Genomic DNA, 27,179 nt, shown 5'->3' with positions numbered 1-27,179 from the left:
AATGTGAGAGACCACAAACTTGACGATAAAAAAAAAAAATCATACATTTTTGTTCCTATCGTGTATGGAGTGCCGCGATGTGACCAAGACAGCACACCACACTAACAGATTTCATTCACAAACAACCAGAGTCCTGACTGTGAACACAGGAAATCTCGCAAAAAAAATCTCTCGCAGTTAAACGTGACTTTATAGTAAACAAACATGGCGGACGACGGGCAAGAAGAAATGGTGATAATAATAGTGTTTGGAATACTTTTTACAGTAAATTTATCAATCACTTTTAACACGCATCACATCGCGGGAAAATCTGATAATATAATCTGTAGAACCATCAATATAAACGGGACTTAACTAGGATTGTAGGAAGGGGAGAATTGGGCTCAAAATTTGCCACGATTATCTTGTAGTGTGTTGGTGCCTTACCAATTGACTTCTTATACCAAACGTGATATTGATATTTGTTTTGCACTGATTTGATGTGTCTGATTACGAATGGATGCCAATTTTACATTTAGTCTTTGGTAGTAGCTTGAGAAAATGTATCTATTGTTCACAACATAATGGAGGTTTAAGTTCAGTCAGTTCAGTAGGTGATGGCAGAGAGGAAGAATATAAGTCATAGACTGTTGTGGAATGATCCATACTACAACCATAGGTACAACCATATGACTACACTGACAAGCAGAGATGCTCCAAAAATGATGATTAAACAGGTCAAAATCAAGTTAAGTCTGGAAAGTGTGAGCTACACTGAAAAAGAAGAGTCTTGTTGATTTTCACTTGTGCTACAATCATTGATTTGGAATTCCAAGAAAGAAACAATGTTTTTAATGCTTTTTGAAACACCGACATGGTTTCACTACTTTCCAAGCAGCGTCAAGTCAATTTTGTGTCAAGTCGAATTTATCAAGTTTTCACATGCAAGTTCAAAATGAAATATAGTAGCACAAGATGAAATGGAATGTTAATAAAAATGTTTTTAATGTGTTTTTTTTTTTTTAATTTTTTTTATTAAACAATAAGACCTTTTCACTACTTTTCAGATAGTGAAAATGCATTTGAATGTTTCAGACAATTTTCAATTTTTTGTAAAAAATAATTTACCCTAATAGGACAAAGTTGGTTATAAATGACGGCACCCTAAAAAAAGGTCAAAGGTCAGATGTAGAAAACTAAATTTGGAAAATGATTTGTCTTAAAAATATGTAAAATATAAAGTCATAATTTTATTTTCTAGCTGTGATTTCACAATTAGTTCCATAGAGGGCTAAATTAATTTTAAATATTTTAATTTTTTTTCCTTTTCGACAATCTCTTACATCCAGATACAGTTGTAATCGAAATTATTCAACCCCCATTGTAAATCAGGTGTATTGGCTAAATCTACAGACTTTCAGCTGTTTGCAATGAACAAATCGAACAAAAATAATTGAAACAGCTCAGCACAACAAATGTTCAAGTGGTTTCCTCAAATTCAACTGAAAATGCATCTTTTAATGACTTCTGCAGTCTCAAAATTACTCACTCACTAAATCACTCACGACAACACAAATCTGAAAAACAAGTGTTGTCTCAAGCACACCTGATGCAACTAATTGAAGGCTTCATTGAGCTTACACATGAACTATCTGAACTGTCTAGGTTTGTTGAGTGTCACGTTTGAACTGCATGTTAGAAATATGGCTCAAGTCAAAAGAATGGTCCAAAAAGTTAAGAGAAGATATCATCACCCTTCACAAACAAGGAACAGGATACAAAAAGATAGCGAAGGCACTAAATGTTCAGCTTGCACAGTAAGGAGCGTACTAAACGCATGCCAGAACTCCAAGATGTACACCACTACTGACCCAAAAGCACAAGAAAAGTCGGCTCCAATTTGCTCAAAATCATATATGCCACAGAAGTTTTGGGATTCTGTTCTGTGGAGCGATGAAACAAAACTGGATCTTTTCGGCCCTATGGATCAGTGATATGTCTGGAGGAAGAAGAATGAAGCATATGCTAAAAAGAACACTGCCTACAGTTAAGTCAAGTCAAGTCACATTTATTTATATAGAAAACCGTGATGTCATCGTCCAGCTCAGTTCAGTTCTCATATAATGGTGTCAATGCAGGCAGATCAATATTATTGTTGAATATTAAATTAAATGTTCAATTTAATGTCCCCAACTAAGCAAGCCAAAAGCCAATGGCCAAAAGTTAAGCATGGTGGTGGCTCGGTGATGCTCTGCGGCTGTTTTGCATCCTCTGGCACAGGAAACCTGCTGTGTGTAGAAGGCAAGATGGATTCATTGAAGTATCAGGAAATCCTAGGAGAAAACGTCATGCCGTCAGTGAGGAAGCTGAAGCATTGGCGTCATTGGACCTTCCAACAGGACAATGATCCCAAGCATACCTCAAATTCTACCAAGGCTTGGTTGCAGAAGAATTCCTGAAAGATTCTACAGTGGCATCACAGTCACCTGCCTTGAACCCCATTGAAAATCTCTGGTGGGATTTGAAGAAGACAGTTGCAACATGCAAACCCAAGAATATTACTGAACTGGAGGCCATTACTCATGAGGAATGGGCTAAGATTCTTCAGAAACATTGCCAGAAGCTGGTGTCTGGTCATACATCTTGTTTGCAGCAGGTCATTACAGCAAACGGGTGTTCTACTAAGTACTGAAGATGCTTGCCATGAAGGGGTTGAATAATTTTGAGTCATTAAAAGTTGCATTTTCAGTTGAATTTGGGGAAACCACTTGAAACATTGTTGTGTTGAGCTATTTCAATTACTTTTGTTTTATTTATTTTTTATTTATTTTTTTATTACAAACAGCTGAAAGTTTGTACATTTTGCCAATAAACCTGATTTACAATGAATTTTACAATGAATCAGTTGAATAATTTTGGTGAATAACTGTATACGTCACAATAGATAAGAAAAGATCTGTCATTACTTCCATTTCATTTGTACTTTAAGAGAATTAAAGTTTTCAGATGAGGAGTAGTTAGAATGTTTTACTTTTACTAATATAAAATCTAAGGAAGGTCAAATACAAACATTTTTAACTGTACAAAATTTTGCTTATTTTTAGAATAATATAACACGCAAGTATAACCCAAAAAAAAAAAAGTGACAAGCCTCTTTCTGAATGGTTGATTCTCTAGGAATGGATGGAGTTTTTAGCTGAATTACAAAATCATATTTTCACATGAAACGGTAACTCCTATACAAATCTTCTTTTTTTTTTTTTTTTTTTTTTGCTTTTCTTGTCTGTAGCTCAGTGTTTGGAAGTCAGTTGGACATCCACTCCGGAGGGATTGACCTTGCCTTCCCACATCATGAGAATGAGATTGCCCAGTCTGAGGCGTATCATCAGTGTGAACAATGGGGAAACTACTTCCTGCACTCCGGTAATGCCCTCAGTCTTCTGGTTAAGAAGTAGTAATGGGTAGTAATATTTTAATGAGCAGTCTTTATTTTGTAGCATAGGATCTGTGAATATTTAGCTTTATGGCTCGTAAAGCTCTATTTAATGAAAACTTTGTTTTTAAGGACACCTTCATTTGAAAGGAAGTGTAGAGAAGATGTCAAAATCCTTGAAGAATTATATAACTATAAAGGTAACTTATATTATAAAAAATAAAATTGTAAAAGTATTAGTTCTGCACGTGTTTAATAGACGATAGCGTCTTTTAAATCTAACTCTCTTTATAATCTAGGATTTTCTGGCATCTTACACTTCTAATGAGTTTCGACTTTTTTGCCTTCTGACCAAATACAGATCAGGTATGTTACATGCTGAAAGGGACTCCTGAAAGATATATATATGGAGTTAATATTGTGGCATAATTAAACAAACAAATCCAGCATTTTGCAAACAAACTCGATCTGCTTTGCAAAGGAAAATTCGACTCGCAAACAAACAGAAAGCAATGTGCAAGTACAAAGGTCAATTTGAGCGAAAATGCAGTGGAGTAACAAATATGTTTTGTGTTTTACAAATATAAATAAATGAGCCTAGATAATATTTCACAAATAAATACAAACCATCCTACAAATTGCATGTAACCTTTGAACAAATACCAAATCTAGTGCATGCAAATGCATATCTGTCTGTTATGATTGCGAGACACTTGGCTTTTTATGAGATCTCTCGGCTCGATTTTCTCACAAATGCAGATGAACAACTTCCTCTTCTAAAACAGTAGATGGCGCTAAGCTAGGGGATTAATTTAGCGCTAGTCTCCTGGGAGAAGCACTGATTTGAAACTTGCCTTTGCCTAATGCCTACACCTGAGGAAAATGACCGGTGAACACAACAGGTGTGTTTCTGTCTTACTTTATCTATAATTAACCTTTTTAAGGTTTTCTTTTGTAAAATGTTTATTGCATATCTAGACAGAAATCCACATTAGCACTTAGTAACAATTCACTCTCTCTAGGATAGGGGAATCTATAAGCTGAAAGCTCTGCTGTCATATGTTGCTTTTTTAAAATTTTCTACATCGGACGCATGTGAAATTACTAAATTAGTGATTATGTCTACACTGAACGAATCTTCTTTCGTTCTCCACAAATTAATGAGAATATTTCATTTCATTGAAAGGAGGGTTTCATTTGTCTGTCCAAAATAATAATTTGGGCACTGCATACGTCACAGGCAAGTTAAAGGGACTATGTGTAGCTTTTTAGGTATTTTATTATCTAAAATCAATATTTTTATTCATAAATATGCCCTCAATGGTGTACAAATACCTATGCCAATGATCAGACTAATCCTTGTAAACGAAGAATTTATTATCTTTATATACGTGGGACGGGTAGGTACACGGAGGCTTCCATGTAGTTCCGCCATCTTGAAAAACTATAATAGCAGAGAGGGACAAAAAGTACTAGGCCAACGCGTTTCCACAACGTGTTTTCGTTCAGAACCAGCGTCACGTGACTGAAGCCAGCAGAAGCGGAGGCGCAGAGCAGTGAGAGGCGCTTGCCACTGCCCCGGCAAGTTTAAAAGGATGCACTGCACGGTTATTTATACACCGTTCATTCATACATATGCTGAGTCACAGGATAAGGAGTCCTCCTCGTCGGAAAAGTCCAAAATAGACCGTAAAAGGAAACGTGACCGGAGATTACAAAAACAAGGGTTAATGTCGGGATAGCTAATGCAGGAGAAAGCTTTCAAAAGAGACCCTGAAGTTGCCTGCTTTCTTCTCGACAGGTAAGTCAATGTTACGGTCTTAATTACTTTTAGTAAAGCTTTAGTAAAGTACTTAAGCTTTTTTTTCATTGCTTGGTTGTGTACTTTATTATATAGACAGTAGAACATTTATAGTTAAAAGTTAAACAGGCTCTTTGATGAATAGCAGCTATTGAGTAAAGTAACGTTAGAGAAGGCTCTGATGATGATGATATCTAACAATGCACGTACTTCAAAAAATATAACGAGTAAAGAAGGCATTACTACTAATTACCATAGTTAATGACTGTTTTTCACAGTCAGTAATTGATAACTGTAACATTCTTTTTTTCGTTGTTTCAAGTTTCAGTTTGTTTTAAATAATAAACCTGTTCACCCGAAGAAAAACTCGAAGTGCTATTATAATACATCCTGTCATAGCTTTTTTTTTACGGCTACCGTAGATGCAACGCGCATTTGAAAAAGTGAGGCGCTGGAGAGCATTATTCGTTTGAATGCAAAATACAATTTCACCACTCGATGGGAGAAATTCCTACACATAGTCCCTTTAAGAAACAATTGTATATTGTTTGTTTTGTTCATTAATTATTTTATTACATTAACAGTTAAGCTGACTGAATTCCAACTAAATAAATAAATAAATAAGTGGGACCCTCCTTTCAATTAAATGAAATGTTCTCATTCATTTATGGAGAACGAAAGAAATAGACTCGTTCAGTAAATGTAACGTTTTTACAAAAAATGTAAAAAAGTAAAATATAATGGCAGAGCTTTCAGTTTATAGATTCCCCTATCCTAGAGAGAGTGAATTGCTAATATGTGCTAATCTGTCTAGATATGCAATAAACATTTTTCAAAAGAAAACCTTAAAAAGGTTAATTATAGATAAAGACAGAAACGCGCCTGTTCATCTGTCTCTCATTTTCCTCAGCTGTAGGCAAAGGCAAGTTTCAAATCAGTGCTTCTCCCGGGAGACTAGCGCTAAATTAATCCCCTAACTTAGGGCCATCTACTGTTTTAAAAGAGGAAGTTGCTCAACTGCATTTGTGAGAAAATCTGCCTGGACACATTTGTGAGAAAATCGGTTACATGCAATTTGTAGGATGGTTTGTATTTATTTGTGAAATATTATCTAGGCTCATTTATTTATATTTGTAAAACACAAAACATATTTCATATTTGTTACTCCACTGCATTTTCGCTCAAATTGACCTTTGTACTTGCAAATTGCTTTCTGTTTGTTTGCGAGTCGAGTTTTCCTTTGCAAAGCAGATTGGGTTTGTTTGCAAAATGCTGGATTTGTTTGTTTAATTATGGCACAATATTAACTCTATAGACATACTCCTACAAAGAGACAGATATTCTACATTTACTATACATTTTCTGTGGGTCTTTTAACCTTTCCAGCAATTGACTATAGTGATGCTAGCATGAATGAAGCCCGATCTACCTTGTCCTCCATCTCTGCCTTCTGCCACAACGCACAGGCCTACATGCAGGGCCATTTACAGTGCCAGCCTATAGAGGAGGGACTTCTCTGGGAGAGGTAAAGACAGACTCTGATATACATTTTGAACAGTAGAATGACACGAATAAGGCCATCTCCTGTGTTTTCTGTCTTTTCATGTGTGAATATATGGGCTCTGTGTCATGATATATTATATATTCAGTCACTGCAATATCAGTGGAATCACTTTCAGAACAATTTTTTCCAGTTGATGAATGATAAAATTGACTAGGTGAAAAAGCTGATGATGAAAAATCCTTTGTCTCCAACTCCTTTTTGTCTTCACTGTCTTTGTTTGGTCAAGGTTGTCTGCTACACAGACCAGTGTTGGGAAAGTACTCGCTAATGATTTTGACACCCCAAAAGCAATGGATGCCATTATGAGCCTCATTCATCATGGAAACTGTCGGCTTCAGCCTGTTACTAAGGTAACATCATAGGGTAGGTCACTGAGGCCTCATATTCTTTATATCCTCATTACAAAACATTATATTTTAAACCTTAATTTATATTTATTAGTCAAAGACTAATTGTACTGTCTTTTTTGTGTTTGGAAGGTTCATGGGCCTAGGAGTCCTGCTGTATTTGGAGCCATGCTGTCCTATGTCAGGGAAATCATGGGTGTTTTTGGAGTTGATCTACTGGATGAAAAGGTGAGAGATCAAACTTTTTTTCTTTTTATTTTTCAATGTTACATTTCAAAATAAAATTAGTTAATTTTTCATGAATAGGAGAAATCGTGTTATAAAAGAAATTGGCACCCTGCTCCCTACAAAGACAGCGCCCTTAAAATAAATAATTCAATACAGTCACCCGTGTACACTGTTTAACAGTTTTGACTTCACACAAGAAGCGTTAGTTAAATAAACATAGCCAGTTACACAAGAGCTAAGATATCACACAGCAACATGTCTGAAGCAGGAGAGGGAAACTTGAAGAATGGAGATCCTCATACCACTTCTATCTAGTGCAGCGGCAGCTGCCGACTCCGAACCTCTCCGATCTGCCCATATAATCAGCCAGCCTGTCAAACACTGATGAGCACAGAGAACAGGAAAGGAAACAAACATACCTGCACACTCATATACACTCCCACACAATAATGTGGACATATTATACTTAACCCTCTAGGCGCCACAGTCGAGTTTACTTGACAAGATGCGGCACTGAAAAAAACGGCCGATTTTGTCAAATAGGGTGTCAAATTTCATTCGAACTCCCCTCCACTAGATTGCAGACATGTCATACTTCATCCCAGACTCAAAAAAAAGTCATGCTTCTATACAAAATCTTCGTGCTAGAGCGCATTGAATCAGTGCGAACAAACGTGGAGCTAGTGTGCGAGTGAGCCATTTTATCAGAGCAATATTGTCAACGTCAGCGAGTATTTGCATTAGATTATTATTATTATTATTATTATTATTATTATTATCTAATGGCATCAATAAAGCTTTCCCGCAATGAAGTGTTGGGTCTTCTATTCGCGGACTCTCATGATGACGGTGATTTTGAAAGTGAAAGTAGCCCTACACCAAGCACAAACGGTGAAACCTTTGCCCAATGTCAGTGGTGGGAACAATGTTTCCCGGGGTCGGAGTGTTCATCGCGAAGTTACCAGGCGTGTTAGTGTTGTGGGGAACGAGGGGCGAGATTTTTACCGATTTTTACCGCGCTATAGCCAGCTTTGTCTTCTGACCGTGTGCCTCTCCGCGATTGTGGCGACAGTATTGTGGTGGAGACTTTGTCTAATGCTACTGGGTATGTTAGACAAGGTCGAAGTATTCATAGGACAGTTAGGGGGTAACGTGGAGGCAGGGTGGGGAGTCGCAATGACAATGACAGTAGTCCGAGCTGTGCACACTCGGCGCGCGCGCGAGGCAGATCTGGCCGCGCCCACGCTGCTCGTGTGTGACACGGGGCGGTGTGACACGGGGCAGAGGGGCTATTATGCATAGTCTATCGCAAGCTGATGGGAATGCCGGCTTTGTGTGTCATATGAATAATATATATGTCTACAGCAAAAGGCCAACCGCTACATGCATTCGGTTTGTTTCTACCATATATTAGTAATGATTTACACAGTTTGTTTACTACGTACTATTTACCTGAGCATTCAGTATTGTGCAATATAGCATACAGAAGGTGAGGGACATTTTGGGGGGAAAGAAGTGCTGCATTTTATCATTTAAACATGTGACTTTTCATGAAAATTCTATAATCCAAGATGGCCGCCACCATATGACGTCATAATATGCAAATTAGATGGGAAAATGTAATCTCTACATAAACTTTGGGTCATCCTTAATATTTCTCTAATTTACAGAAAGTCTCTATCTTTTATCACTTTTAAGATATAGCCTTTTAGTGAACAAACTCCAATTGATAGGTGCGTAGGATAATGAGACCAACCAGGTGGATCGTTTCAACAGACAAGCAATTCCCGCACACTATCATAACTTGCAAAGAAGTATTCTTTATTCACACAACGTTTCGGTCACACGACCTTCATCAGGAGTATACAAATGTTCAAATTCATCTCTTTTAAGATAAACACATGACCAATTACCAAAGCTCCATCTGTAAACAATTAAGCTCATTAGGAGTATAAAATTAACATCACATCATAAACAGTTACAACTTATGATAGTTACAACAATCAATAAAGATCCCACTGTAGGTTAACAAGATCATCTAATACACATGATCAACACGTCGTCATCAAACAGCATCAAATTGTTACAACAGTCAGACTCCATAACCACTCAAACTCATTGTGAATACATAGTAGGAACAACACATCATTCAAAACCATTACATCACTATAACATTACATTAAATGGTGCTTCATCGTTCATACCCATAGGAAATAAAGTTTGAAGGGTGTAAATCCAGAACAGTTCGCGTCTCTGTAGAAGTAATTCAATGTCTCCACCTCTAGGTGGCAAAGTTACTTTCTCAATCCCACAGAAACGTAAAGAGGTGACATCGTGATTCAAATTTAAAAAGTGTACCGCGACTATAGACTGTAAAAAAATATGGACGTAGTGTCCGTGACGTCACCCTTAGGTTTCTGAAGAGCATTTTTGAAGCCTAAAGTGGGCGGAGCCGGCCGTCGCCATCTTGGCCACGCAAGGCCAAGATGGCGACGGCCGGCTCCGCCCACTTTAGGTCACTCCCGTATGGGCAGAGGCGGGGCGTGAGCTGGAGCCTGGCTGTATCTGAAATCACCTAGCTCGACGTGATCGAGTTTTTAGTTCAGGCTGGGCATAGATATATGTTTATTTCTATGCAGGCTGGGGAAGTAATTCTATAACGTTATATGCAACTGACAGTACCAAGTCTGCGACTGCACAGGGCCTCGCGCTAAAGTGACAGTTGATGACAGTAAAGCCAATTAAAAGTTCCTATTTTTGCCCTTCAAAATATTATAATAGTTAAAATACACGGCTACAAATGAGACTGTGTATCGTGATTCTGTACTATTCTGCTGGTTGAAAATGTATAATGCAGGAACTCTTAATATTACTCTGAGAGAGAGTGTGTGACAGTGATTTATGTGCATAACGTTACATGTCAGTCACTCCTTTTTTATAGTCTATGGTCCGTCAGCGGCATCGCTCGTCAAGTTCGTAGAGAGCTTATTCAGTCAATTTAAATTCTGATTATGGCCGCCTCTCAAATGGGTTAAACCATAGATATAACGTTATTGCCTATGAAGTTCAAGTAAATGCGATAGAAAATCCGCGCTCATTCAAGGATGTGCATTTATTGCATGAACGGAGAAAGCGCTGACGCCTGCATGATTTCATCTGACGGTACATAAGCATATTATAATCAATCTGTTCCGTGAGAGCAGAACGAACGAGCCTTTATTGACGTTTTTAAATCTGAAAACTCTAAAAAGCAACGAAATTGTCAGACATCCATTAGTGCATGTTCACAGAGGAAAACAACTGAAATACAGCGCTGGTTGTTCTCTCGAACGATACTCGACGACAACGACGGAATCCAAAGCCGTGGGCGAAGTAATGGGTGTATTAAATTGTATGAAATAATCCCGAAAAAAGCACAAAACCATGCAGAGATGGCAAGTTCAGCAGCAACACTTGCTGAGGTGAAGACTGAGACGGCTAGTAAAAACAGACGAAACGGCTAGCATTGACATCAGCACAACCCGGTACTGTCACTCAAGTGGCCACACCCTTAATTATGCAGAACTTTAAATATTAATCAACTAAACGGATGAGTTATAAAAAAATTCACCCCCCTCACAGTTGTCATGAAGGGCAAAATTAGCTATATAGACCAAAGCCACATACAGACACCAGGCTGTCAACACGTTTTTTTTTCTGCTGTAAAATTTGGTATTTTAACATGGGGGAGATACAGATTTGACTCACTTCTGACATCAGCCTCAAGCGGCCAGTCAACGAATTGCAGTTTAACTCACTTCCGTGTTGGTTTCAAGAGAGAGACGGGGAGGTTGCCGCTTGACCGCGACTGGATAATTCATATCTTTTCTTCTGATCGAACTCTTATGTTCACTAATTCTTTGTTTCAATTGACGTGACGTTTTTCCCACATAGCCTATACCACAAGGACAACGGATCAAGTACACAACATGAGTGGAAACACAAGTAATCACAGATTTGATGCTATATTTTTTACCAGTTCTAGGATGACAAAAAAATGATGTTTTGAAAGTATTATTACACTGAGCACAATTCCCACAACGATAATTGCCCTTCTGTATAGGACTAAGTAAACTCTGAGATGCACGAGGACTAACGCTCTGAAAACGAGCATGTACCAAGCATGGGCGTAGGTTTAGGGGGGAACGCTAGGTACTAGTCCCAATCAATATTTTGAGATGACAAATTTGTCCCCACCAATATTTAGCAAGCTCCTTTGAACTGCTATTTGGATCTTTGCGCTGCTATTTGGATCGATTCCAACGGCCAAAACAACGACAGTACAAGAAACGCCGTAATTTGATTGGCGGCGGTGTATCTGACAGGCTACACGCGCGGGCCGGGACTACTTTTGTGCTTGCACTGGCAGCGAGCGGGTGGTGTGTGTGTGTGTGTGTGTGTGTGCGCGCACGCGTGTCGACGACGCCGACAATTCATAAATTTATGCAATTCATAAATTATGTAGATTTATTGATTTGACCTATGTTTGACCTTCAAATTCAAGATGGCCGCCAATTTTTGGCTCTTTAAGCCGAGACACTACAGGTGAATAGGGTAAATTTTTTAACATGCAGATATCACCATGAAACTTTGCCAGTTGATTACTTGCATGAATAGGAGGAAAAAATGTATTGCAAGTTTTCTGTAATTTTTTGTTTAAATATGCTAATCAGGCTATATCTAATTAAATATGCGCTAATTTGCATATATTTTGAAGTGACGAATCTGACCATTGAAAAAAACAAGGTTCAAAATTATTTGTGCATTTTGTTGATATATTCAATGAAAAGACATTACAAGATACATTACATCTCCTTTTGAACCCTGTAAATCAGAAAATACTGCCAATAGCCTTAAATTCATTTCGGCCCTATTTTTAGCCATAAAATGTCATATAAATCAGACCAAGAATGATGTATCAACAAATCCCTCTAGACCAGGGGTTTTCAAATTGGGTGAATGTGAGCCTCCCCTTAGAGTAGGTAAGGACAGCCGAGCCCCCCCTTCCCCAAAACCCTGTCCCCAAAAACCCACACACGCCTCTGCAGTAAATTACATCTTTTGTGTGTTCCAGGCAATGATGAGTTTCAATAACAACTGAAAATGTAAATATTATTTTATTTCCACAACTTTCTTAAAAGTGCATTCATAAATTATTCTTTGCAAGAGCAAATAATTTCCAACTTCATGCAGGCCTAATTGAGGCTACTTTTAAAATCACTGAACATCAGTAGGCCTAACCACAAGTCAACAAAACATGCTTAACATGTGCAATCGGCACCAAAGCAACCACCGATAAAACCTGACGGCTGAAATCGGCACGGTGTGTCTGGGCTTTAAGCTCACATATGAAGGAGATGCACATCATCTTGAACAAAACCAGCAGTAGTGGAAAGAGTACTGAAAAAACATACTCAAGTAAAAGTACCATTACATTCCAAAAAATGTATTTTGAGTAAAAAGTACTTCCAAAAAACTACTTGAGTAAGAGTAAAAAAGTAGCTTATTTAAAAGTACTCATGAGTAGTGAGTACTGAGCTGTGGATTCTACCCCCTTATAATAAACACTGTGCACTACTATTAATAAATTAAAAAAATTGCACTTACTGTAATTCACAATATATTTTGTTCTTTGTCAGAAAGATTAAAGAATATCTATCATCCACCTTTTTAAAATGCATCAAAGCAGTACATCTCCATTTAAATCATATTACAGTATTAAAAAAATATTATAAATTAGGCGAAAGGCCACTGAGCCTGAGCATGCTATTGACAATATCAATATTCATAACAGTGCAAATAATTAAAAAACCTTTAGAAACTCGTATGATGCATCACACACCATGAGATGGGTTAAATAGAGAGATTAAAAAATACCCAATTTCTCTCTAAAATGGTACCAATTTTAGTGTTTTGATAAATGAGAATCACTAATATTATATAATAATATTATCAGTTTACCTCAGCTAATGCACTGAAAAAGGCTAAGATATGAGCTAACACTAATTACACTGTAATTCCATGCTATTAAATGTTACAATAAATGCACATTGTTCTATAAGGGTGGCATCATTCCCTTACATTTTACACAGCTACATTTATTCACATTGTAATGCTGATAATATAATTTGTAAGGAAAATTGTGCATTAAATAGGGAAGTTATAACCGGGAAACTTTTACAAAAGAAACAAACACACACACAAATACATGTCTCTTTGTAGTCTCTGCGAAGCTGTTTTATCAGCAGCATCCACACACAAAAAACAGTTGAACATGAAAAACATTTTTGCGCAAGTGCACTTGCCAAATGAAGACGGATTGTATGAAATGGATTAAATAAAAAAAACGAGCTGTTGTTTATTAACGAGCAGTAGTCACGCACTGTCAGAAATGCAGTTCAAGTTAACGCCATGGTTCATAAGGTGCACTGATACTGAATCTGGCAGCATTGCGAGCGCAAAACGCGGCAGTGCACAGATGACAGATCATGACGGAACAGTTTGAGAATTCGTGAGTACTGTTTATAAACTGAGCGGATGGTTGCAAAACCGTCGCCACGGATCGTTTTTTTACTCACACAGGTGACTTCCCGGGCTCCGTATTCTCCCTTAATGCGGACTTCTGTTGACTTGGGACAATAAAACGACGCATTTTAAAGCTAAAACTCGCACACACAATTACAGTTTTTTTTTCTTCGCGTGTCGCGCCTCCCCTGTGGCTCTTTGGCGCCCCCCAAGGGAGGCGCGCCTCACCTATTGAAAACCGCTGCTCTAGACAAACCACAATATAGTTGCGAATACAACTGTAAAGTTTGGTGTATGTATATTCACCTATAAAAGACAAAGGAGATTATTTAGCTCTGAGTTGTTTTTTATTAACATTTTAACAAAAAGACTCTTCATCTGAATCTGTTGAATCTCCACACTGACTCCTCTCATCATCACTGCTATTCTCATCCGAGCAGTCATTAGGTGTGAGCTGCTGGGGCAGGGGGGGCAGGGTGTGACGCACTGGTCGACACTTTCCGTTCACTAGCTCCCAGCCGTGACCAATGGGAGAAGGATGCTCTTGCAGGTTGTAATGGAGCTGGCAATATGTAAGGTAGTTTGTCCTTTCCATATGAAGATTCAAAGAATATTCATCAGTGGGAGACGGATTGTATACTTATTCTTCAGTTTGTGCCATTTGGAAAGTCTGGCCTGCCCGCAGCTCACATCTGCACTCTCATCATAAATGATGGAGAGGACAAATGCCTTCATATCTGCTCTGACTTCATGTTTTAATTCCAGACTCTCACCCACTCGTCCCAGGAGCTCTCTTGCCTCAGAATTGATCTTCACCTTCTCCAACACCTTCTTCCCATGCCCATAGAACCCTGAGGTGTGGTCACTACCAGTGATCACATGGAGAGGTATGATTATATCTGCAACCTCTTCTGAGAGCATGGCACGGCAGTTGATTAATGCATGCTTAGGTTTAATCAGCAGATCACCTCTGACTTGCTGCGAGACGTAAGCTGCTTGGACATACACATCTGTGTCCTCGCAGTTTAGAACAACAGGCCCAGTGTACTTACTGGCTCTCACCTTTGCATAGGCAGAGAGAAGCATTGTATCTGCTTCTGGATGTCTGAAGACATAGTCCCCATTAGCCACACCAGTTCTCAGGTTGGTTGACGTTTCTCTCTCGCAGTATATGATGTCACCATGCACCTGACCCACTTGTTTTTTCAGCTGATCCTTTACAAGTTCTGTAGTCTGACCTTGTTTCCGGAATTAACCATGAGCTGCTTGAACTCAGCAGCACCTGGGAACCTATCTTCAGGCTTAGGGAAAATATTTGGTGCTTTTGGATATTTTGCTGCCCGACGATCGTGCTCATCATCCTTGATGCTGAAAGGAAGGTCATATATGTCATTGACAAGGATGATCAGGTATGCGTTGGCATGCGTGAGAAGATCATAGCACAGATTTTATCCAAGTAGTCACCCCAGTGGTACTCTAAACCGTCCCGCTTCCGAGACTCACGGTCTTCAGGTGTGGGGGTGGCAAGCCGCCAGATCAGCCCCATGTCCACAAGGCTAACGTGGTCTCTTGGTTTTTCACTTACTGGGTCTACCTTGAAGAGCTCTAACAACTTGCTCTTCACAGTCTTGCGCATTGACCCATCTACATTGTAGAGTGAAAGGCACTCCTGAGTCACTCTCCTCTCAAGGGCTGATTCAAGCTGGATCATTCCTGATCCCTCTGCAAGGTCCACAAGGGCTGCCAGCCCCAATCTCTCCATATCGGCAACCTTCATATGAGCACCAGATGGTGTACAGATCATTTCTCCAGCGAAATTTCACCTCTTATTCCTGTGGATGGTTGCAGTGAGAGGCTTGATCTTTGTGAACATTCGATCTTGCAGGAAGGTTTCAACCTGAGATTGGCCATCTGGAAGTGCAGTCTTTAGGTCATGCACTAACTCTGGTGAGGCGACCAGGCCAGACTGTAGCGACCTCAGTGTAGGTGAAGAAATCCTTCATGCATGCCAGCAGGTCCTGAACTGCCTGCTCATCCTTCTTCATCCTTGCTGGCTGGCATTCAGCATGCTGCCTATGGTGGCGCTGGCACTTGAGGCTCTTCTTTACAGTAGAGTTCACCCTTGCAACGTTGTTTGCATTTTTTGTTGTTGAGAACAGTTGCTTCTCATTATGTAGAAGCTGAATCCATCCTTGCTTTAGCTTCGAGTTCAGATTCATAGTTGTTTCTATCCAAATGTCAAGTGGCTGACAGGAGTAAGGTAGCCCGGTCATTGACTGGGTGAAGTGAATGTTGAAGAATACCCTTTTCTCATCTGACAGCGAAGAGAGCATTGCCCAATAATCTGGCAACCACCTTCCATAATCATGGTTGTCATATGCCATCAGTCCAGGCAGCATGTTGTAAGTTGAAAGTAAGTACTCTGTACCATTTCTTGCATGACATGCATCAATACATTGTACAAGTGGGTCGTCATCTCCAGGAACGAGACCCAAAAGTCCCCCATGTCTGTGCCAGGTTTCTCATACACTCTGTTAATCAGCTCCTTTACATCACCACCCTCAAGATCCTTGTGAGCTTTCTGTAGAGCCTCCTGAGTTTCAGTGAGTGCATTGCGCAAGGTCTTGAGATGTGTATGATGTCCTCTGATAGCTCTTCATGCTCAAGAATCTTTGCTTGTCGTTTATGAATTAGAGCCTCTCTCCAGAGCATGATGCAGCGCACACCCCGCCTGTAGTGCTTCCCTCGTAGTGCTTGGTCTACAGACCCCTCCACTACTACCCCTGCTGTAACCAGAGTGTCTGCCATTCCAGACCCCTTGAATCTCTTGTAGATGGCATAGATGTAGGACATCTGTTGGTGGAATGCCCAGAGGATTGGGATAATGTCCTTGAACATTTGTGCATTCTCTGCCTTGAGCTGAACAATCGTCTTGTAGGTGGGCAGGTCACCAACAAGAAAGGAGAATGGAATATTCTTCTTGTGCATGGCATTCACTAGTTTAACCATAATGTCATGCACCACTGACTTGCTTGGAGGTTCATTGCAGGTTGTGTGGTAGTAAGGCTTGCTCTTTTTGTGTGGTAGATGATGGCAGGACTGAGCACCACTGTATGCTGGAACCTGCTGCTCTTGAGGTGGTGGTCTTGAACCATCAGTGTTTATACGAGACAGTGTATGTATGACAGAGCGAGCACGCTGTGGAGCTGTGCCATTCACTGGTAGATCTATCATGGGACGAGCTGGTGGCTCACTCTTGCTACCAGCTGGACATCTGTACTGATGGACCTTTGTCAGCTCTGCACACTTCTGCATCAACTGTGCAGAGATTTCCTTCTTGGAGAGCCTTGAAGCAGGAACTTCATCTGGTTTCTTGTTATAGCTCTCTGGCTGCACATACATAACATTTGTTCAATGGGCTCCTGTTGAGTTGCCTGTCAGGGTGTCAATCTTGAAGTCATCATTGTCGATAATAACAATAGCTGGCTTGCCATCTGCAATCTCCTGTGGGCAGGTTGCTGATGCCTCTACATCCATCAAAGCCCAGTGGTCATAAAGGAGCAGCGTGTCTGCATAGCTGGCCAGACTTTCCAAATGGCACAAACTGAAGAATAAGTATACAATCCGTCTCCCACCTGATGAGGATTCTTTGAATCTTCATATGGAAAGGACAAACTACCTTACATATTGCCAGCTCCATTACAACCTGCAAGAGCATCCTTCTCCCATTGGTCACGGCTGGGAGCTAGTGAACGGAAAGTGTGCGACCAGTGCGTCACACCCTGCCCCCCCCTGCCCCAGCAGCTCACACCTCATGACTGCTCAGATGAGAATAGCAGTGATGATGAGAAGAGTCAGTGTGGAGATTCAACAGATTCAGATGAAGAGTCTTTTTGTTAAAATGTTAATAAAAAACAACTCCAAGCTAAATAATCTCCTTTGTCTTTTATAGGTGAATATACATACACCAAACTTTACAGTTGTATTCGCAACTATATTGTGGTTTGTCTAGAGGGATTTGTTGATACATCATTCTTGGTCTGATTTATATGACATTTTATGGCTAAAAATAGGGCCGAAATTAATTTAAGGCTATTGGCAGTATTTTCTGATTTACAGGGTTCAAAAGGAGATATTCTTGTAATGTATCTTGTAATGTCTTTTCATTGAATATATCAACAAAATGCACAAATAATTTTGAACCTTGTTTTTTTCAATGGTCAGATTCGTCCCTTCAAAATATATGCAAATTAGCGCATATTTAATTAGATATAGCCTGATTAGCATATTTAAACAAAAAATTACAGAAAACTTGCAATACATTTTTTCCTCCTATTCATGCGAGTAATCAACTGGCAAAGTTTCATGGTGATATCTGCAAGTTAAAAAATGTACCCTATTCACCTGTAGTGTCTCGCCTTAAAGAGCCAAAAATTGGCGGCCATCTTGAATTTGAAGGTCAAAAATAGGTCAAATCAATAAATCTACATAATTTATGAATTGCATGACCCAAATAGCCTCAGAAACCATGTATTATGCAGAACTGTGGCCGAAACCATTAAAAAGTTAATTTCCAGCTTGGCTGACGGCAGCCATTTTGGATATAGGGCTCTCAAAGATTTTCCCCAAATTTTTGTGAGGGGCACCCCGACTAATTTTTTTCTTTAACCTTTATAGATGACAAATCCAGTGAAAAACGAACCTTCCCTCTCCACGGTCACGGAATTGCTATATATGACCCAACTATTAACTTAGAATCTTGCAGTCAACATAAACAGTGGATCTGAGACATTTTTCGTTTCTACATTCTATTTATGTAATGTATGTAATGTATTTGTGAGTGAGTGTAGCCTAAGAATTTAATATTTAAGAATAGAATATATCAATAGAATTTGATATAGAATAGTAGATACAATTTTAGTATTAATGGAATACTGTAATCATGGATAATAATAATAATAATAATAATAATAATAGATAATAATAATGGATTTGTTGTGTTGAATGCATACTATGATACGTGTGTATTTTATTCATTTGTTCATTATTTAATAATTTATGTTAATAAAACGTTTGGTTGTTCAGCATTACACAGTCTCAGGTTTTTTTTTTTTTTTTTTTGAGAGTGCATTTTTGAGATTATACAGTTATACTAGCTCTTTAGGGACAGTATACAGGATGGTGTATTGGGGTCAGGATACAATATAATGAGATGAAGTAGATTCACTTCTGTATTGTGATATTCTGTATTGCCAACAGTCTGAAATCGCCATTAAAGCACTGGTATCTTACAACAAAAGAATTCCGGGGGGAGGGGGAGGGGGAGGGGGAGGGGGAGGGGGAGGGGGAGGGGGGATGTCCCCACCAAAGCTGAGGCCAAACCTACGCCCTTTTAAATTCCTGGCGCGTTTATATACAATCAAAAGGAGGATGTCTAAAAATATCGTTCAACTCCGGATCAGAAGACAATAAATGCCAGTGTTTTTTAAAAATTGATTTTTTCATGTAGGACTTAGGTGAATGTGTTGTAATACAAGCAAAAGAATACTTTCTTGTTTTCTTTGTCTTCTTTTTTAGCAATTCAGACCGTGTCTTTTTAAAAGCTGTATTGTATCCTTCTTCGACCCAATCCAAAGGATAACCTCTGTTCAAAAATGTATTTTTCATGATTTTCGATTTCTCAATAAAATCGGAATCAGAATAACAAATCCTCCTCAATCTGTAGAACTGACCTTTTTTTTTAAAAAAAGTCGGATGAAAACTGGTAGCAAGTAAAAGTGTGTTACGATCAGTCTCTTTTGTAAACAAAGTTGTAGTCAAACTGCCTTCGTTCTTCTGTACCCACATATCGAGGAAGTGTACTCTAGACGAATTAATTTCAGAAGTAAATTCTAAGTCGTCAACCAAGTTATTCAAATATGTCACAAATTCTCGATCTTCATCGTGATCACCCAAAAAAATACAAAATATATCGTCAATGTATCTATACCACTTCATGATCTGTGAATAGAAAGGATTATTTTCTGTATTCAATACATAACTCTCCTCAAAAAAACCCATAAATAAATTGGCATAGTTAGGGGCAAAATTCGAGCCCATTGCTGTCCCACTTATCTGGAGAAAAAAATCCATATCGAAACTAAAATAATTATATTTCAAAAGGTACGAAGCCATCTCGACGATAAAGTCTGATGGTGGATTAGAGTCCTCGCGTAACGAAAGATAATGTCTAAGTGCAATAAGTCCTTTTTCATGTGAAATGTTAGTATATAAACTTATGTCCAAAGTTAATAATAAAGAAAAATCCGGTAAATCATACACCTCAGAAATCTTATTGATAAAATCAGTAGAGTCTCGAATGTAAGATGGTAACGAATAAACAAAAGGTTTTATAAAAAAATCAACATACTGAGATAAAGGAGATAAGATCATCTCTCAAGATCTCTCATAATTTTTCATTGAATGAGCAAAAAGCTTTGACCGAATTGATAAGTGACCCAAGCATCATTATAAAAACTGCTGATAAAGGAGGGGCTATTGTAGTCCAAGATACGAAAAAAATACCAAGATGAAATTCTTTCACAATTACAGAATATTAGGTTTTATAAAAAACTTCCCAGTGATCCTACCAATACTTATCAATGAGATATTGTTATTTTTAACAAATGCTAAAACAGAGGGTTGGATATCTCAATCAGAGTTTAAATTCTTGTATTGTCAACATCCGATTAGACCTGTTTTTTACACTCTTCCTAAAATTCATAAGAGACTTATTGACCCTCCAGGTCGTCCGATTGTGGCACAGACTAATTCCCTCTTATCTCCTTTATCTCAGTATGTTGATTTTTTTATAAAACCTTTTGTTTATTCGTTACCATCTTACATTCGAGACTCTACTGATTTTATCAATAAGATTTCTGAGGTGTATGATTTACCGGATTTTTCTTTATTATTAACTTTGGACATAAGTTTATATACTAACATTTCACATGAAAAAGGACTTATTGCACTTAGACATTATCTTTCGTTATGCGAGGACTCTAATCCACCATCAGACTTTATCGTCGAGATGGCTTCGTACCTTTTGAAATATAATTATTTTAGTTTCGATATGGATTTTTTTCTCCAGATAAGTGGGACAGCAATGGGCTCGAATTTTGCCCCTAACTATGCCAATTTATTTATGGTTTTTTTTGAGGAGAGTTATGTATTGAATACAGAAAATAATCCTTTCTATTCACAGATCATGAAGTGGTATAGATACATTGACGATATATTTTGTATTTTTTTGGGTGATCACGATGAAGCTCGAGAATTTGTGACATATTTGAATAACTTGGTTGACGACTTAGAATTTACTTCTGAAATTAATTCGTCTAGAGTACACTTCCTCGATATGTGGGTACAGAAGAACGAAGGCAGTTTGACTACAACTTTGTTTACAAAAGAGACTGATCGTAACACACTTTTACTTGCTACCAGTTTTCATCCGACTTTTTTAAAAAAAAAGGTCAGTTCTACAGATTGAGGAGGATTTGTTATTCTGATTCCGATTTTATTGAGAAATCGAAAATCATGAAAAATAAATTTTTGAACAGAGGTTATCCTTTGGATTGGGTCGAAGAAGGATACAATACAGCTTTTAAAAAGACACGGTCTGAATTGCTAAAAAAGAAGACAAAGAAAACAAGAAAGTATTCTTTTGCTTGTATTACAACACATTCACCTAAGTCCTACATGAAAAAATCAATTTTTAAAAAACACTGGCATTTATTGTCTTCTGATCCGGAGTTGAACGATATTTTTAGACATCCTCCTTTGATTGTATATAAACGCGCCAGGAATTTAAAAGATAGCTTGGTACATGCTCGTTTTCAGAGCGTTAGTCCTCGTGCATCTCAGAGTTTACTTAGTCCTATACAGAAGGGCAATTATCGTTGTGGGAATTGTGCTCAGTGTAATAATACTTTCAAAACATCATTTTTTTGTCATCCTAGAACTGGTAAAAAAATATAGCATCAAATCTGTGATTACTTGTGTTTCCACTCATGTTGTGTACTTGATCCGTTGTCCTTGTGGTATAGGCTATGTGGGAAAAACGTCACATCAATTGAAACAAAGAATTAGTGAACATAAGAGTTCGATCAGAAGAAAAGATATGAATTATCCAGTCGCGGTACACTTTTTAAATTTGAATCACAATGTCACCTCTTTACGTTTCTGTGGGATTGAGAAAGTAACTTTGCCACCTAGAGGTGGAGACATTGAATTACTTCTACAGAGACGCGAACTGTTCTGGATTTACACCCTTCAAACTTTATTTCCTATGGGTATGAACGATGAAGCACCATTTAATGTAATGTTATAGTGATGTAATGGTTTTGAATGATGTGTTGTTCCTACTATGTATTCACAATGAGTTTGAGTGGTTATGGAGTCTGACTGTTGTAACAATTTGATGCTGTTTGATGACAACGTGTTGATCATGTGTATTAGATGATCTTGTTAACCTACAGTGGGATCTTTATTGATTGTTGTAACTATCATAAGTTGTAACTGTTTATGATGTGATGTTAATTTTATACTCCTAATGAGCTTAATTGTTTACAGATGGAGCTTTGGTAATTGGTCATGTGTTTATCTTAAAAGAGATGAATTTGAACATTTGTATACTCCTGATGAAGGTCGTGTGACCGAAACGTTGTGTGAATAAAGAATACTTCTTTGCAAGTTACGATAGTGTGCGGGAATTGCTTGTCTGTTGAAACGATATAGCCTTTTGAAATTAAGAACGGTTTAGGAAAAAACCTCTGGCGCCTAAAGGGTTAAAAAACCAAGATAACATCCAAGGACGTAACACCTAGTGTTTGGTTTCTTTTGTGCTCTAGTAGATGCCTCATATTTCTTTGATAACTTTTCATCTCAGTCAAGATATACACATAAATTATTTTTTTCCTTGTAGACATTGACGTCCTTTTTCTTTATAAAAATTAAATCATTGCAACGCATGATGTTTTATTAACAAAATTCGGGAGGAGCACTTTCAGATAATTAACTCAATTCATGACATGATAGGTATATACAGTATACAGCAGACTTGCCTCTGTTCCATGACAGTTTTCCAGCATTCATCCACCACCCCATCTCCTCATTTTTGACTATTCCTATCCCAACTCGGGATGAGGAAGTATTCTGGGTGTGGGCCAAATTCCGGGCTCGGAGCCCTCCCCTCGGACAGCACGCCAAATACGCATAACCTTTACACTGTTTAATTATACTGTATGTAAGTGTGAACTTGTACATTTCAATAATTTTACACTGTGTCCCTTAGAACGTCCATGATTCCTCCGGAGTTTTGAATAATGTGGTGGAGGAGTTGGTGCATTTTCGGAGTGAGGTTCGTAAATTTGCACTTTCTGTGCAAGACCAAGCTCCACAAGACCCCAAGCCTGGAAGTGAAATTCAGAAAAGTCATCCACAGTCAGACAGAATACCCTTGCTGAAGGCCTGTGATGCCTTAAGGAATAATCTAGCACCCCTTGGAGTCCACATTAAGGTAAGACTTCAAGACATCCTGTTAGACTAAGGCTGTTTCTTAATTCCAAGAATGCAAAGAACGGACTTGTGTTCTCGATGAGACTTTTTACTTGCCATGCGTTTATGGTTCGTCAATGTTAGATTCTTTTTAATATGCCAAAAAAAATACTGCCGCTTTCTTAAGGTCTTTATCACTTTATTAAAATTAAGCAAAAGAGACGGACAAATGTTTACTTTCACGAGCTGTCACGTATTTCAAACTTGCAGCGGGAATCTTTTAAGTGAGAACGAGAAGTTTAAAGCTTACAGGCTTCCGTACGTCGACCGCTCACTGCGTCTTCTGGGATTTTTAACAGTTCAATTCTCTCAAGTCTGCATTCTATGCATCCTCAATATAAAAAACACATCCGGGCACTTTCATGCATCCTCTATACTTGAGTTCTTGAGTATTGAACGTAGTACAAGAACACAAGGACGCAAAATCGCTGAAGAACGCATATTGAGAAACAGCCAAAGTGCAGCAGAGCCTTTAAAGCCTCCGACACCTTCTGTCAAAGCACATTGCAAGGCTTGTTGTGGTTAACGGTGCTAATATTTTGATTTTGGTTTCAGGATAGAAGCACAATCTCCACTTGGGAAATTACAAGAGGAGAGACGAGGAAGAATTAACCACTTACTGAATTGGACCATACCTTTATCTATTAGAACTTGGACATGCTGTTTGAAGCATTTCATCGGTTGACTGTTCAAGTTTTTCTTCAAAGAAATTACAGTTTAACTGAAGACACTTGCAAAAAAATTTAGTTATTACCTCTATTGTGCAACTAAAGTTGGAACACAACTGTAATCATAACCACATATTGAATCTGTAAATGTAAATAAAACAACTCTGTTCATAGTTTATTCTCAAGTAGAGCTTAACACTTTCTTAGCCATTCTTGTACAGAAATAACTAAAGCAAAGGATCCTTATCAGACTCCACTGGCTGAAGGTCAGTTTTTTTTTTTTCCATAAAAAAACTTCATTTTTTACGAAATTAATCATTTTTATTTAATAGACCGTTTTTCCCTTAATATGGATTTAGACTCCTCACTCGAGGTGCTATATTCCATTTGTCTACCCTTTTTGGACTCGGTAGCCCCACTTCATGTCAAAAAGTGCAAATCCAGACCTGAACCCTTGCTGAATGATGTGACTTGTGGGTTGAGGATAACCTGTAGAAAATTTTAACGAAAATGGATAAAAAACAAGTTACAGGTATCTTTTCAAATGTTACGGGAGTCTCAATACAACTATCAGAATACCGTAAAGATGGCTAAGAGAAATTATTTTGCAGAAGCAATTACAAAAAATTGTAGTAAGCCGCAAGTTTTTTTCAAATATATTAAATTCTGTATTTAATCCAACCACTGATGTGTTTTCTCACCCTCCAATTATCACTTGTGAGGCTTTTTTGGATTATTTTGTCCAAAAGATCTCTGAAATTCAATCCATGATCAAACCTAGTTTGTTTGATCCTTCAGTTGTCTGGCCACCTTTTGTTAGTTTTGACCATTTTGAAATTATCTCCTTGCAGTCACTAGCCGAGGTAATCAAGCAGTCAAAACCAACTGACTGTTTATTAGATATTATTCCAGCGAGATTAGTAAAGGAAGCATTTGATGTTCTTGGTCCTAATATCCTATCTATTATAAATAATAGTCTTTTAACAGGAGTAGTCCCTAATCAGTTTAAACATGCTCTTGTCCAGCCTCTTTTGAAAAACACACATTTGGACCCTGCTGTTGTATCAAATTATCGGACAATTTCAAAGTTACCTTTTTTATCAAGGTTTTGGAGAAGGTGGTTTTGAATCAAATAAACACTTTTTTGCTTCAAAACGATATTTATGCAAATTTTCAGTCAGGTTTTAGGGCTTAGCATAGTACTGAGTTGGCTTTGATCAGGGTTTTAAATTATTTATTGACTGCAGTTGACTCAGGGTCTTCAGCAGTTCTTGTTTTACTGGACCTTAGCGCTGCATTTGACACCACTGACCATGAGATTTTACTCTCACGCCTTGAAAAGGTTGTGGGAATTCACAGTATAGCGCTTGCATGGTTTAAGTCTTTTCTTTTAAACTGAACTTTTTCTGTAAATATTGGTCAAGATTATTCACAACCTGCCTCTTTGCTTTGTGGGGTTCCTCAGGGGTCCAATCTTGGCCCAATTTTGTTTCCTTTGAATTCTTTACCCCTTGGGTCAATTTTTAGCAAGCATGGAATCCCCTTTCACTTTTATGCAGATGATATGTAAGTCTATCTTCCTCTGAAAAAGAACAGTAAGAAGCAAATAAAGTCATTGTGGGACTGTAATACATGACATCAAATCATGGTTATCTTTAAAAATTGTATAACTAAATGAAGGTAAAACTGAAGTTGTGTGGTTTGGAGTTCCAAATAATTTTGTTGATCTGGGTGGTTTAGCCCCCTTCCTTAAGCCATTAGTGCGAAATTTTGGAGTTCTTTGACAGTGATCTCAAGTTTGAGAAACAGATTTATTCTGTGGTTAAGTCTTGTTTTTTATGACTTGAGATTAATAGCGAAGGTGAAACCATTTTTGTCCACACTTGATCTTGAAAAACTCATTCATGCTTTTGTATTTACAAGGCTAGATTACTCCAACTCACTATATGTCGGCATAAATAAATCATTGCTTAACCGCTTACAGCTGGTCCAAAATGCTGTGAGGCTTTTGACAGGTACTTGTAAGAGAGACCATATTACTCCAGTTTTTAATTTTTTTTTACAATGGATCGATTACAGAATAAAGTTTAAAATTTTGTTTTTTGTTTTTAAATCATTGCATGGAATGGCTCCATTGTATTTGGTGAATTTGATTGAGAAATATGAACCAAAACGGTCTTTAAGTTCAGCTGACCAGCTGGTTTTAACGACTCCTAGAACTAAATGGAGGAGTGAAGATCGAGCTTTTGTAGCAATAGCTCCAAAATTCTGGAATGATCTACCCCTTTCTCTCAGATCGGCACCCACATTAAGAGTTTTTAAACACAAGCTTAAGGAATACCTCCTCGCATTAGCATTTAATGGGATATAGTAGTTGTTCTTGTATTCAAACTGAGAGGTTTATTTTGCTGTTATTTTAAGTGTGGTTTTAGTGTTGTGTTTTTATGGTTGTCTTTGTGTTCTAGATATTGTACAGCACTTTGTTCAATGGTCAGTTTTGTAAAAGTGCTTAATAAATAAAAGAAACAAAACGAAACGAGAATGATATGGTATAGCCTACTATTCATAATTTTTTTAGGGCAAAGTTATTCACATTTGGCTACTTGATGTTTGATTGGTGGAAGACTTGTGTGCAGTGTCTATTTTCTCATAATTTCACATATGTTTTTCTTCTGGAAAAAAATGATATTAGATCATATTCTGTAGTGGTTCTCTGAAGACTCTATACATTCAAAAGAATTATACCACTGTTTTAGCAAGACAGACATTTTTGACTGTGAACTATCATGTCTGAAAATGATAACTATTTGGAAACAACAACGTTTTAGAATGCTCGTTTGTCACCATGTAAGCAGTAGGCTAGGCTATAACATTTTAAACCGGTTATGAAAAATCAAAATGGACCACTGTCACAAGTTTCCTCCTTAAATGGGGAAGAATAAGAGTAAAATATGTTATAAAAAAAAAAGAAACTATCTAAATACTTAATAATAAACTCAAA

General features: G+C 37.9%; 1 protein-coding gene across 3 annotated transcripts in view; it reads left to right on the top strand.

The window, feature by feature from the left end:
* cars2 (cysteinyl-tRNA synthetase 2, mitochondrial) overlaps positions 1 to 27,130 on the top strand; it is a 32,758-nt gene extending 5,628 nt beyond the window's left edge. For 2 of the 3 annotated variants that reach the window (XM_079852127.1, XM_079852129.1), the window contains exons 8-15: positions 3,269 to 3,402; positions 3,545 to 3,612; positions 3,712 to 3,778; positions 6,600 to 6,738; positions 7,004 to 7,127; positions 7,257 to 7,352; positions 23,248 to 23,472; positions 24,066 to 27,130. In XM_079852127.1, coding sequence (XP_079708253.1) covers positions 3,269 to 3,402; positions 3,545 to 3,612; positions 3,712 to 3,778; positions 6,600 to 6,738; positions 7,004 to 7,127; positions 7,257 to 7,352; positions 23,248 to 23,472; positions 24,066 to 24,122 — 910 coding nt within the window. In that variant the 3' untranslated portion in view covers positions 24,123 to 27,130. The remainder of the gene's footprint in view (positions 1 to 3,268; positions 3,403 to 3,544; positions 3,613 to 3,711; positions 3,779 to 6,599; positions 6,739 to 7,003; positions 7,128 to 7,256; positions 7,353 to 23,247; positions 23,473 to 24,065) is intronic. The other variant, XM_079852128.1, reaches the window with a different exon arrangement.
* The last annotated feature ends 49 nt before the right edge of the window (positions 27,131 to 27,179 follow it).

This window comes from Squalius cephalus (genome assembly GCF_949319135.1).
Source record: "Squalius cephalus genome assembly, chromosome: 2".
Classification (NCBI taxonomy): Eukaryota; Metazoa; Chordata; class Actinopteri; order Cypriniformes; family Leuciscidae; genus Squalius; species Squalius cephalus.
Note: the sequence above shows the minus strand (reverse complement) of the source record. Positions and strands in the feature narration are given on the sequence as shown.